The sequence below is a fragment of the Dryas octopetala genome, chromosome 2 (genome assembly GCF_963921425.1).
Source record: "Dryas octopetala chromosome 2, drDryOcto1.1, whole genome shotgun sequence".
NCBI classification, from domain to species: Eukaryota; Viridiplantae; Streptophyta; class Magnoliopsida; order Rosales; family Rosaceae; genus Dryas; species Dryas octopetala.
Genome location: NC_141367.1, coordinates 31,205,032 through 31,219,205, shown reverse-complemented (window position 1 = coordinate 31,219,205; position 14,174 = coordinate 31,205,032). Strand labels below are relative to the sequence as shown.

Genomic DNA, 14,174 nt, shown 5'->3' with positions numbered 1-14,174 from the left:
TCAAAGGATTAAAACTATGTATAACAAAAAAAATTCAAATTCGACAGTGAGTGATTGTGAAATTTGAGGAATTAACGAGATAATGAGTAGAGCAGAAAGAGACAACAGAAAAGATGTAGCACAATGGTGACTTAATTGTAATTTGAAGAGAAATGTATGGTGGTGGTGTATTTTCCCCATTCCTAATCCTAGCTAATAAGTATCTAGCTAGTTGACGTTCAACCTCAGATTTTGCAAACGTGTTGACGATTTTACCGATCATGCGAATCAATATATATTCCCATACCTCCCGTCAATCAATAAATTAGAGAAAGCCAAAAGTTATAGTTAAAAAAAATCAATATCCTAATTCATAATGAATGATTACTAGTATTATTGCAATCATTATATTTATAATAATGAAAGAATCAATAATATATAGAGAGAAGAGAAGGGTCAAACTTCACTCTATATAAGAAACCGAATAAAACTTACAGAAATAGATACCATAATATTATCCTACAAAATCAATTCAAATATGTGTAAATATAAGAACCCAAACTATACCGAGTCTTGACGTTCCCTTGTATTTGTCTTTTCCTCTCATTCAAACTATGTATATATATATATCTATTTTATTGATTGATTGATTACGTACAGAGATAGAATCATAGAGAGAACAATTGGTCGATCAGATTGAGAGAGATGAGTGGTGATAGTAGTAGTAGTATCGTGGAGAGGGCTGTAAGCAGTTTGGGCAAAGGTTTTGATCTAACCTCAGATTTCCGGCTCAAATACTGCAAAGGCGGCGACAATTCACAAAGATTAGTTTCACTCAACGACGCTGACAAATGGGACCTCACAGTGCCCGGCTTCGAGTCCATTCAACACGTGTCCACCGATATCAAATGTGATAAAGGGGATCGTACTCGTTATCAATCCGATATCCTCAACTTCAGTCAGGTATATATTATTTTGTATATGTTAATAATTCAGCTTCTTAATTATATATATTAATTATTTGTTTAATTGCAGATGTCGGAGTTTTTCAACCAGAGGTGCAGTGTGGGCGGGAAAATCCCGTCGGGCCTGTTCAATGCGATGTTCGGGTTCCAAAGTGGGTCGTGGGCGACGGATGCAGCCCAAGTCAAATTCTTGGGTCTTGATGGATACTTTATCATATTTTTCAGCGTTCATATTCATAGGTACCCACTTGTCCTCGCCGATGAAGTTCGTCACGCTGTTCCATCCACTTGGGATCCCTATGCTCTTGCAAGGTACATGCGTATTACAATCCTAATAATATATTATTACAGATGTTTTAAGTTGGGCTAATTATAAATAAATTAATCAATTTTTTTATAATTTATTTTAATCAATGCATTTTTTTATAATTTTATTTTAGTCATTATTAACCAAAATAAAAAAAATAAATTATATTAGATTAATAAATATATATTACTATTCAAATTTAGATTTAATAAGTTTATTTTTTACTACTACGCAGCAAATTTAGAGACCTAAACTTTAAGCCATAAACTCCAAAACTCTAATTCTAAACCCTAAACTTCATTTTTAAACCCAAAACCTCATTCATATACTATGCACGTCATTTTCAAATTCTTAACTAAATTAAAAACAATGTCATAATTTTACGCTCACAAGTAATGAAAAAATAGAATGAACAAATTAGTATTTTTCAATATACTAAAATACATGAGATCATCGAGTAGATTGAGCTTTGTGACTAAAATAAGATATAATTTCAAAATTTATTGACTTTCATGAGAAAATAAAATTTACATTAACTATTATGTGATGTTAAAATATTTTATTAATTTAAATGTAATTTGCTATTTTAAGTTTGATTTTTTTCTTACATAAACAAAATTTACAAAATTAAATACATATCATGATCGCTTCCCTTGCATTATTCTTTTTCTTGTTAAGAGTCATTATCAAATGACTAAGAAATTTTTTAAGAATTTATTGTCTAAGAACCTCGTCATCAAAAGTTGTTATTAGCCATTCTTTTATTCAAGGGACATTAATTGGTAACCAACACTTCCAAATTTGTAGTCTTGCCGTCCTGAAATTCCATATATAGCTCCTACAGAATACGGATAGAATGCACAAACTTCAAACCAATATTATGACCTTTCATATAATATAATTGTCAAATCTCTCCATAATTTACGCTTTAATTAGAATCATAAATCAATCGCAAGTAATATCCAACTTTTTTTTTTCCCTTTCAAAGTTCAAAAATTTCCTCTGTTCCCGGCCAAAAAAAAAAAAACTTTTCCTCTGTTAAACTGAGGGGTCCCCATGTCTTCCCCATTACTTGTGCAGACTGCGAACTAAAAAAAGGGGAACAAAAATAAATAAAATAAAATAATAGGCTTGGAAATGCATGCATGCCATCATTGCAATGTTGTACGTTTGACCACGGATTCCACTTCCCTTCGTTTTGTCTAACTGGCCGGAACCATTGGATTAGTCAACTTGATGGGCTTGTATTCATTTGATCGACATTAACAATATAAAGTCAAGATTAGCAGCGGCATTGACAATAAAGCCTAACTGATCAATGAACATTATTGTGGGACTCTGGCTACCCAAGTGGCTAGTCACCATACATCTGTAACATTTTTGTCCCTTGAACTATAGTAAAAGCCACACAATTCTTTGGTTTTGGACTTGTCTGTCTTGGATGAATTGGTCAATTAAGTAGTTCTTTACAGATTATAATTACTTAGGTAAATTGAAACTGTAATTAATTTGTAATGTGTTTATTGACGTGTGTATGTTTAACAGATTCATTGAGAAATATGGGACTCACATCGTGGTGGGCCTGAGTATTGGAGGCCACGACGTGGTGTTAGTGAAGCAAGATAAAGGTTCAGACTTGGGGCCATCAGACCTCAAAAGTCACTTGAATGAGCTTGGAGACCAGCATTTCACAGGGACATGCAATTTCTCCCCACTCCACTCCAAAGCAAAAGAGTACCAAAAACACAAGGTATAATTTAATTACCAATATAATGAATTGATTACAAAGCAATGCTTATTATGTCATAGCTAGAATTGTTCATGTTCAATTGTGTTTGCTGCAGGCACCACCCCAGGCGTTCAATGTGTTTCATGATCCGCAGGCTGTGGCCATCAATGGCTTCTCAACCGAAAGCACAAAAGATGTAGGTTAATTTGGAGTGAAAAACAACTATTAGCTCTACTAGCTAGCTAGTTAGCAACTCTAATTAATTGTTCATTCGTTTCATTCGGATAATTAATTAAAGAATTAATTAACATTAGTCATAACGACGTAGCAGATGACTTTTGGTGCAGGGTATTACAGTGATATGCTCTAAAAAGGGAGGTGACCCATCAGCCAGTAGCCACTGCGAGTGGCTACCAACAGTGCCATCAAAGCCAGACGCAATTCATTTCAGCTTCATTCCCATCACTTCTCTCCTTAAAGGTGTACCCGGAAAAGGTTTCTTATCACACGCCGTCAACCTCTATCTGAGATGTAAGTTAAATTACTGTCTAAATCAAACAAATATGGCTTAAAAGTGCAATACATAAATTCTGTTTATTTCATAAATTTATTTTTTCTTGAAATTAACCCAATTAATTAACTTGATTTTGTGTGCGTGCGCGCAGACAAGCCTCCTATAGGTGATTTGCAATACTTTCTCGACTTCCAATCACACAAAATTTGGGCTCCCGTTCACAATGACCTCCCTCTTGGTCCTTCCTCAAATAGGTCTACGTCCTCACCTGCTCTCCAATTCAGCTTGATGGGCCCTAAACTTTATGTAAACACTACACAGGTACTTCTAGCTAGTTGATCTTATTTTATTTTGAATTAAATATAAGCATCAAGATATAATACTACATTTGTTGTCTTTTGTGCCAAAAAGCATTAATCTTATACATTATGCTATTATATATATGATCATCAGGTAAAAGTTGGAGATAGGGCCCCGGTCACAGGGATGCGCTTGTTTCTTGAGGGCATGAAATGCAACAGGTATACATCAGTGCATCAAACCTAACTCTTCCAAATTAGTCACAGCATGGAGATCATGAGAATTGACATTTTAATTCCCTAAATTATAATCATAGCTTAGTATATATAATGGAATAATATTACGTTAATTTTTAGACTGTAAATCATATCATGATTGACTTGGATCATCATTTTATGGTCTAAACGCATTCTAATTGGATCATCTGCAGGCTGGCTATCCACCTCGAACATCTATCAAACATTCCAGTGATGTTGGAGAACAAGATAGATGAGACAGCAACATGGCGGGGATCCGAAGACATTGCGGATGACCGCTACTTGGAACCAATAAACGGGAAAAAGTTTTCCCATGTTTGCACGGTGCCAGTAAAATATGACCCTAATTGGATCTCCATGTCCTCCAGAAAAGACTTAGCCTTCATCGTCTCTGGAGCTCAACTTGTTGTCAAGAAACATGGCTCAAAAACTCTACTCCATCTCCGTCTTTTGTTCGCCAAAGTCTCGGATTCTTTCGTTGTACAATCAAACTGGGAAGAATGCTGCTCCTCGGATTTATCTCAAAAATCCTCGACGTCATCCAGCAGCCTTTTCAGTGCCATAAGTACATCGATTTCGGGCAATTGGGTAAAAGAGAAACACACACAACAAGCGGATGGTCATGATAATCATGTGATTGTGGATTCGAGTGTGTATCCTAAAGGGCCTCCGGTACCGCTGCAAAGACAAAAGTTTGTCAAATTTGTGGATTCGTCACAGCTGTGTAAAGGGCCACAGGATAGTCCTGGACATTGGTTGGTCACTGGGGCTAAGCTCAACTTGGTGAAGGGCAAGATAGGTTTGCGAGTCAAGTTCTCTTTGTTAAATGTAAACTACTAAATTAGTCACATCTACGTACAATTTTGAGGAAGCCTGATTATTTTCATTTGTTCTACAATATTAACTAAAAGCTATATGTGAGCAAGAAAGAGCATATAGCATTTAACACACTCAATTAAGTGGGTCACTTGATAGTCGATATGTAAAGAGTGCATCACAGGAGTCAGATCGAGTTTCGAAATTGACCAAAGTTAAACCTTTGAATCAAGTCAATCAACTGAGATATTTGTGTGTTTTTTTTTTTTTTTGGTCGAATAGTGTTGCCATTGGACATATATGTGGGCCGGGAAGTTATGACCCGTGCAATGCAACCATCAATAATTCTGAACCTATGCTGGGTAGTCAGACACCAGTACAATCTAACATTGCAAAATTTATGGCTTGTGACTTGTGAGATTTACGGTACACACCCATATATATCAATTTTGCATATTTCTTTTCCGAGATTAATAGATTGGTTTGGCTATAAAAAAAGAAAAGAAAGAATAATAGGTTGTTCTTTTGTTCTTTTTATTCAATTTTCATAATTGAGAAACTCTAGGATATATATGACTTAAGAAGCATAAATACATGAGTTGTGATGTTACTTTGTACACAATTTGAAAAGCATACGAGGTATAAACAATTAAAATGACTCGAGCTACGAAATGAAATTCTCAAGAAACGACTTAAGATACCCAAAAGAACAACTTGAGATGCCTTACTAAACAACTTAAGAAACTCTAGGGTATGACTTGGGAAGCGTCAAAACATAACTTGGAATGTCACTAGGTACAATTTGAAATGCACCAAGGGTATAAACATTTACAATCCCTGGAGATACGAACTGAAATTCTCAAGGAACGACTTGAGATGCCTAAAGGAACGACTTATGATGCCTTAAAGAACGACTTGAGAAACTATAGGGTATAACTTGAGAAACGTCAAAACATGACTTTCAATGTCACTAGGTACAATTTTAATGCACCAAGGGTATAAACATTTAAAATCACTCGAGTTACGAACTGAAATTCATAAGGATCGACTTGGGATGCCCTAAGGAACAACTTGAGAAACTCTAGGGTTTGACTTGAGAAGCGTCAAAACTTGACTTTGAATGTCATTAGGTACAATTTGAAATGTACCAATGGTATAAACATTTAAAATCACTCGATTTACGAATTGAAATTCTTAAGGATCGACTTAAGATTCTTTAAGGAACGACTTGAGATGCTCTAAGGAACGACTTTAGAAACTCTAGGGTATGACTTGAGAAGCGTTAAAACTTGACTTTGAATGTCATTAGGTACAATTTAAAATCAACCAAGGGTATAAACATTTAAAATCACTCGAGTTACGAATTGAAATTCTTAAAGATCGACTTAGGATTCTCTAAGGAACGTCTTGAGATGCCCTAAGAAACGACTTGAAAAACTTTAGGGTATGACTTAGGAAGCGTCAAAACATGACTTCGAATGTCACTAGGTACAATTTGAAATGCACCAAGGGTATAAACATTTAAAATCTCTCGAGTTACGAATTGAAATTTTTAAAGAACGACTTGGGATGTCCTAAGGAACGACTTGAGATGCCCTAAGGAACAACTTGAAAAACTCTAGGGTATGACTTGAGAAACGTCAAAACATGACTGAGAATGTCACTAGGTACAATTTCAAATGCACCAAGGGTATAAATATTTAAAATCTCTCGAGTTACGAATTGAAATTCTTAAGGAACGACTTGGGATGCCCTAAGGACTGACTTTAGATGCTCTAAGGAATGACTTTAGAAACTCTAGGGTATGACTTGGGAAGCATCAAAACATGACTTATAATGTCACTAAGTACAATTTAAAATGCACCAAGGGTATAAACATTTAAAATCCTTCAAGTTACGAACTGAAATTCTTAAGGAACGACTTGAGAAACTCTAGGATATGACTTAGGAAGTGTCAAAACATGACTTGAAATATCACTAGGAACAATTTGAAATGCACCAAGGGTATAAACATTTAAAATTTATCGAGTTACGAACTGAAATTCTTAAGGAACAACTTGGAATGCCCTAAGAAACGACTTGAGATGCCCTAAGAAACGACTTGAGAAACTCTAGGGTATGACTTGGGAAGCATCAAAACATGACTTTGAATGTCACTAGGTACAATTTGAAATGCACCAAGGGTATAAAAATTTAAAATCTCTCTAGTTACAAACTGAAATTCTTAGTGAACGACTTGAGATACCCTAAGGAACGACTTAAGATGTCCGAATGAACGACTTTAGAAACTCTAGGGTATGACTTGGGAAACGTCAAAACATAACTTGGAATGTTAGTAGGTATAATTTAAAATGCACACAGGGTATAAACATTTAAAATCTCTCGAGTTATGAAATGAAGTTCTTAAGGAACGACTTGAGATGCCTTAAGGAACGACTTAAGAAACTATAGGGTGTGACTTGAGAAGCGTCAAAACATGACTTGGAATGTCACTAGGTACAATTTGACATGCACCAAGGGTATAAACATTTAAAATCCCTGGAGATACGAACTAAAATTCTCAAGGAACAATTTGGGATGCCCTAAGGAACGACTTAAGATGTCTTAAGAAACAACTTAAGAAAATCTAGGGTATAACTTGAGAAACGTCAAAACATGACTTTGAATGTCATTAGGTACAATTTGAAATGCACCAAATGTATAAACATTTAAAATCACTCGAATTAGAAACTAAAATTCTTAAGGAATGATTTAGGATGCCTTAAGGAACGACTTGAGATGGTTTAAGGAACGACTTGAGAAACTCTAGAGTATGACTTGGGAAGCGTCAAAACATGACTTACAATGTCACCAAGTACAATTTGAAATGCACCAAAGGTATAAACATTTAAAATTCTTCAAGTTACGAACTGAAATTCTTTAAGGAATGTCTTGGGATGCCCTAAGTACTGACTTTAACTTCTAAATTGAATTGTGGGTCATGCATGTTACAGTACTAGCTAGGTTATCATTTCATTTGAAGCATTAATTGTGAACCAGCAAATATATGTATTCAAATTACAAGGATTCCGAATGCAAGTTCTCATACGGGATACAAAATGAGATTGAAATATGTACACTCTAGCTGAAAGTTTTATTTAATTCGTGGTGTGAGACACAATTAATTCAAACATGGTTAAATATTTCTTTCATGAAACCACAGGGATTAATTCATGAAGGTGAAGTGGACTCAACTTTTCTTTGTAAGCATCGAGAGAAAAGAGTTGTCAAAAATGGGTCTATATAACCAGTTTAACATTTTTTCCGTAATTGATCCACCAGAGACATATTGGACTCAAGGTTAGGGCCTGGCCCAAACGTAAGGCTTCACATTGGGCCAGATCCTCTACTGTTTCTAATCATACCTGTTTATACGTACCAGACTAAAAATGTCAACCGTCCAAAAGAATGAGACGGCTGAGATGATGCCACATCTACAGGTAGGTAGGTAGGCAGCTCACACGTCTGTTTGTATATAAGTGAATCGGGTGCAGTTGGATCCTACTGACATGATGAATATGAAGGATGAAAAAAGCGCAAAAGCGATAACTGGATCAGCGCTGCCGATGAACGGTGGAAATGGGACGAACAGCTACTCCAACAACTCCTACTACCAGGTAATGAAGTATCCATCTACCTTTGCCTCTACAAATTCTAGTGTTCTGATCTGCCTGCTTTTAAATAATCTGAATTAAGCATCCAAAAAATCCAATATCTCATATCGATCGATTTCCATCTCCACATATATCTTCAAGTTTATATATCCTATGACCTCTATGTTGGTATATCGGTGGAGCCATGGCTGGTTGGATAGACACAGAGAGAGAGAGAGAGACGGGATCAACTACTATTGGCTTGCAACACGTTGAGTGAGACAGCAAACACGTTGCTGCTCATGTGGTCTAGTGGAAGCCATGCATTGGTTTAAATGGACGCTGATTCGTTTCGTTAAAAGCCAGAGATCGAACAGCACACTTTCTAGTTTCTAAACCCATGCAATAGATCAAATACCACGTGTTGCATGAAATAATTTTTGTTTATCATTTAGAAGAGAGAATAGTTGGAGAAAAATTAAAGTTAAGAGTAAGTAGTACCATTCTATTTATTAATTAAAGATCGGGTTCGCCGGCCTCTATATTGTATGTATTAAAAGTTATCAAACAGTAGCAATTAATTTTGTTAACTATCTAACCAACTTAATTTCCAACTAATTAATTTAGTGGTATTTTTCTGTATTTTTTTTCTCAGAAACTGTCTGCAGATGTTGAAAAAGAAAAAATCTTGGAGCTAATTGCTGAGAAGCTTGATATGAAAAAGCTGCTCTCCCCTATTTCAAACAGTACCATTCGCATTGCAGACTTGGGATGTGCAACTGGACCAAACACATTTATGATTATGCAAGACACAGTAGAAGCAATGAAACAGAAATACCAATCCCAATCATGCCCTGATGATGAAATGCCTGAGTTCCAAGTGTTGTTTAACGATGTAGCTTTGAATGACTTCAACACCCTCTTCACCTCTCTCCCACAAGACAGGCAATACTTTGCAGCTGGAGTGCCTGGTTCTTGTCACGGTCGTTTGTTTCCGGAGTCCTCTATCCACTTTGTGCATACCTCATTTGCTATCCACTGGCTGTCTAAGTTGCCAGCAGAGTTGCAAAACAAAGAGTCTCCAGCATGGAACAAGGGGAGGATTCACTACACAAATGCCCCACGTGAAGTAGTTGATGCTTATGCCTCCCAATTTGCAGAGGACATGAGCAACTTTTTGAATGCCAGGGCCAAAGAGCTTGTGCCTGGAGGGATGATGGTAATCATCATCATAGGAGTTCCAAAAGGGTTGCCTTTTTCTCAAACCCCAACGGGAATCATCTATGATTCTATATCGTCTAGCCTTGTGGATATGGCAAACGAGGTAATTCATTCATTGATTATTAGACTAAATTAATTACAGTTTTGGTCCTTGTAGTAATACACGCACGTTCTTTACACAGGGATTAATTGATGAAAGGGAAGTGGACTCGTTCAACATGCCTTTTTACGCAGCCTCTCCGGAGGAGATGACGGGGCTGGTGGAGGAAAACGGGTGTTTTAGCATGGAGAGAATGGAGTTGTCGAACCCAGCAATGTGGTTGAAAGCTCCATCTGATCATGACATTACAGCAGGGGCGATATCGATGCACGTAAGGGCTGCAGCAGAAGGAACGTTCGCAACACACTTTGGAACTCACCTCATGGATGAGTTGTTCGGACGCTTCACCAAAAAACTTATACATCATCCCAGATGCTGCAACAAATCCCAGATGTTTGTTGCTCTCAAGCGTAAATGACAATTCAGTTACAGTAACTAGAATATTTAATCTACTCAGACACCATATATGCATCAACTTATTTTATTAATGACGTACTTATTTAAGGCTATCTTTTTTACGCCAATGTACTACTTATTTTTCAATTATTATACTAGTTTGGAATAATTAAGCACCGATTTATGCGACCTTGATAATTTGTTAATGAGTTATATATGGGCCTATTGGTGCATAGCTTGTTTTGAATTAAATATTACATTCATTTAAATTGCCTTACAAAACCTTTTTTCAAGCTTTGGATTTTAGTAGATTTGAAATTCTAATGAATTTTAAAAGAATTTGCGTTATAAAACCTTTTTGAGAACAATTAGTTTTTTATGAACATTTATTTGATTTTCATAAAATCGATCAAAATTTAAGGGGGAACTGCTGAAATTCTCGATCGTGGCCTTTGTTATTAGAATAAAATCCATTAAAATCTAGTAAAATTTACCACTTAATGAAATTCATGAGTTTTTGTTTAGAAATTATTTTGTATAACTGATACATCGTTACGTAGTATAACTAATCTAATGTACGTGTCATAATATGAGTGAATGTTATCTACTAATATAAATATACTATATAATAATATCCTTAAATATTGAATTGATTACACTATATGATGGTGTATTAGATATATCCAATAATTTTTCATTTTTTAGAATACTTAGATTTTTATAAAATCTTTAAAACTCCCAATTGAGAACAACTAAATTTCTATCCACTTTTAAAATCCATTAAAATTCCAATTGAGAACATACACCCCCTTTCTATTAAACAACTTGTATAATACATGCAAGTGAGTCAGCTCAGTCCGGCCAGCTCCCACTGACAGTGTGTCCCAGTCCCATTCCGATCGACATGATGAATATGAAGGGAGAAAAAAGCACAATTACAGTAACAGGTTCTCCGCTGCCGATGAACGGTGGAAATGGGAGTTACGTACAGCAATATGAGGCAGGCAATGAGAAAGTCCAAACAAATTAAAGATTGAATTTAATTCATACTTCAAAATTAAGCTAAGGGTCAATTACTTGGGTTTTATTTCTTTGGAGAAGGGAAATAACAGAACAATCATGAATAGATTCACATATCTTTAAGCTAATTTGTCTCATGACCTCTAAGTTGGTAACTTGGTATAATCAATCAGCCATGGCTGGTTGGAGAGAGAGAGAGAGAGAGATGAATTACTGTTGGCTTGCATGCAACCCGTTTGATGAGTGAGACAGCAAGGATGAATTACTGTTGGATTGCAACACGTGGGTGCTGATGTGGAGTAGTGGAAGCCATGCATTGGATTAAATGAATGCTTCAGATTCGTTAAAAAGGCAGAGAACATCACACTTAATTTCTAAAGGCACATAATCAAATCCCTATCTATTACATATATATTCATATTGGTTTATTTTCAAAATATCGGATTCACCTCTCGATATATATACTATTCCCATATATATTGGATTTACCTCTATAATATTGTGCGTAGATTATTTTATTAAGAATTATCAACCAGATATATTGTACCAAATCATTTTGTTAACTATCTAACCAACTTAATTACAAATTAATTATTAATCTAGTAGTAATTATCTCTATTTTTCTAGAGGAATTAAGTCCCAAATTGGAATTTCTTTTAGCACTAATAAATTTAAATAAGTAAACTAACCAACCAACTTCGATTCACTACACTAACAATGACAATTTTTTTTTTTCAGAAACTATCAGAAGATGTTGAAAAAGAAAAGATCAAGGAGCTAATTCCTGAGAAGCTAGCTTGATATGAAAAACCTCTGCCCTATTTCAAACAGTATCATTCGTGTTGCAGACTTGGGATATGAAACTGGGCCAAACACCTTTATGATTATGCAAGACATAGTAGAAGCAATGAAACAGAAATACCAATCCCAATCTTGCACTGATCGATGATCATGATCATGATGATCGAGTGCCCAAATTCCAAGTGTTGTTTGACGTTCTACCTTTGAATGACTTTCAACACCCTCTTCACCTCTCTCCCACAAGACAGGCAATACTTTGCAGCTGGTGTTCCTGGTTCTTGTCACGGTCGTTTGGTTCCCGAGTCCTCTATCCACTTTGTGCATACCTCATTTGCTATCCACTGGCTCTCTAAGTTGCCAGCAGAGTGCAAAACAAAGACTCTCCGGCATGGAACAAGGGGAGGATTCACTACACAAGTGCCCCACATGCATCAAGCAGTTGATGCTTATGCCTCCCAATTTGCAGAGGACATGAGCAACTTTTTGAATGCCAGGGCTAAAGAGGTTGTGCCTGGAGGGATGATGGTGATCATCATCACAGCAATTCTCAATGATAAAATGGGTGTTTTATCATTGAGAGAATGGAGTTGTCGAACCCACCAATGTGGTTGAAATTGGGTCCTCTTGGCATTCCAGCATGGGTGATGCATTTAAGGGCTACAACAGAAGGACTGTTGGCAACAGAAGGACTGTCAGCATATGGATGACATGTTTGGCCGCTTCACTCAAAAACTTTTAGACCAGTCTCACCTCATCGATCAACTCAAGATGCTGCAACAGACTTAAGTTGTTTGTTGCTCTCAAGCGTAAGTGACATTCCAATTACACTCACTAAAATATTTAATCTATTCAGATTCAAAATAAATTGGAACTCACCATCAACTTATTTTATTCTAGTACTCTTGTCGACGTACTTATTTAAAGACTTTCTTTGTTATGTCAATGTAGCACTTTTTTTTTTCAATCATTATTCTCGTTTGGATCATTCGGAATAAGCACCAATATATATACGCGACCTTGATCATTTGCAAAATAATGAGTTATGGGCCTTAATTATGGCGCATAGCTTGATTTAAATAAAATGTTGGATTTATTTAAATTGCCTTACAAGCTGCTTTTTTCAAACGTTGTAAAGGTTTATATAACCAGTACTATATTTCAAGTGGTCAACCGTCAATAATTTTTTTAGTAAATTAGGATAAACCACCATAAACATATTTTTTTTCTAAGAGTAACCCACCGTAATTTTTTTTGGGAAGTTTAACCCTTTGACTAATGTCCACATAAGCAACCTTCTTTATATTGTTGGATCAGTTAGCTTAATTTAAAACTAAAAGTTTGTTTTTATCCTAAGATACCACCCTTTACCATATTTAGGTAATATTACAAGTAGTTAATGCTATTTATCTCCATTAATTAATAATATTTAATTTTTCTTATTGAAATAATATTATTGTTAATTACTTGTTTCAACTTTGAACGTTTTTTTATTTTGAAAATTAGTTTTGCTATATCATATTTAATTAGGAGTGCTCTAAAACTAACCAGTTAGCAAGTTAATACGAAGCTAACCATACTTTTGGACCTATCATATAACTAATTTCATAATTCGAACCATCAATTATTTACGCTCTACTTCAAAGATCATCATTGTAAAAAATTAACTAAATCAAAAATCATGTAGTCATTTAATTGAGATCAAATAAATAGATGATCAGTATTTTCGATAAAAGTATATAAATAGTTGTTATTATAATCAAATGGCTAAATAATTTCCGATTTTAGAGATCTTTTACAAAGATGATCTTTGAAGTAGGGTATAAAAAATAGACGATTTAGATTTTGAGATTACATTGTGCAGTGGACCCAACAAGGTGATTAGTTTTGTATTAACTCACTAACCAGTTAGTTTTAGAGCATTTTTGCATATTTAATATCAAATTTATATAATATTAATAATAGAAAACTGCCCAACAAAGAATATAAGATTAACGAAGATACTTGTTTTGTGCACCTACTAGCTTATTTTTCTTGTTTATTTTGTAAACCAACTGATTTTTTCATGTTTATTTTGTGCACCTATTAGTTTTTTTAGTAGTAATGACCTAGACAAATTTATGAACATATATGAATTAAA

The 14,174-nt window shown here is 35.2% G+C and overlaps 1 protein-coding gene and 2 pseudogenes across 1 annotated transcript; all 3 read left to right on the top strand.

Annotated features, from left to right (window-relative positions):
* Positions 1-628: 628 nt before the first annotated feature.
* LOC147295667 (MAC/Perforin domain-containing protein) lies at positions 629-5,065 on the top strand. The gene is made up of 8 exons (XM_086232292.1): positions 629-942; positions 1,015-1,256; positions 2,797-3,001; positions 3,096-3,176; positions 3,328-3,511; positions 3,646-3,815; positions 3,948-4,015; positions 4,225-5,065. Exons 1-8 carry the CDS (start codon positions 685-687, stop codon positions 4,889-4,891), a joined length of 1,875 nt encoding a protein of 624 aa, XP_086088418.1. The 5' UTR covers positions 629-684; the 3' UTR covers positions 4,892-5,065.
* A 3,383-nt stretch (positions 5,066-8,448) lies between these two features.
* Positions 8,449-10,238, top strand: LOC147295666 (loganic acid O-methyltransferase pseudogene; annotated as a pseudogene).
* An 891-nt stretch (positions 10,239-11,129) lies between these two features.
* LOC147295665 (loganic acid O-methyltransferase-like) lies at positions 11,130-12,851 on the top strand (annotated as a pseudogene).
* Positions 12,852-14,174: the final 1,323 nt, after the last annotated feature.

Excerpts from the sequence above, each read along its gene's own strand:
- LOC147295667 (XM_086232292.1), top strand. The coding sequence starts at position 685 with ATGAGTGGTGATAGTAGTAGTAGTATCGTGGAGAGGGCTGTAAGCAGT. Across the intron at positions 3,002-3,095 it reads AAGAGTACCAAAAACACAAG|GCACCACCCCAGGCGTTCAA; the intron begins GTATAATTTAAT and ends TGTTTGCTGCAG. Across the intron at positions 3,512-3,645 it reads CGTCAACCTCTATCTGAGAT|ACAAGCCTCCTATAGGTGAT; the intron begins GTAAGTTAAATT and ends GCGTGCGCGCAG.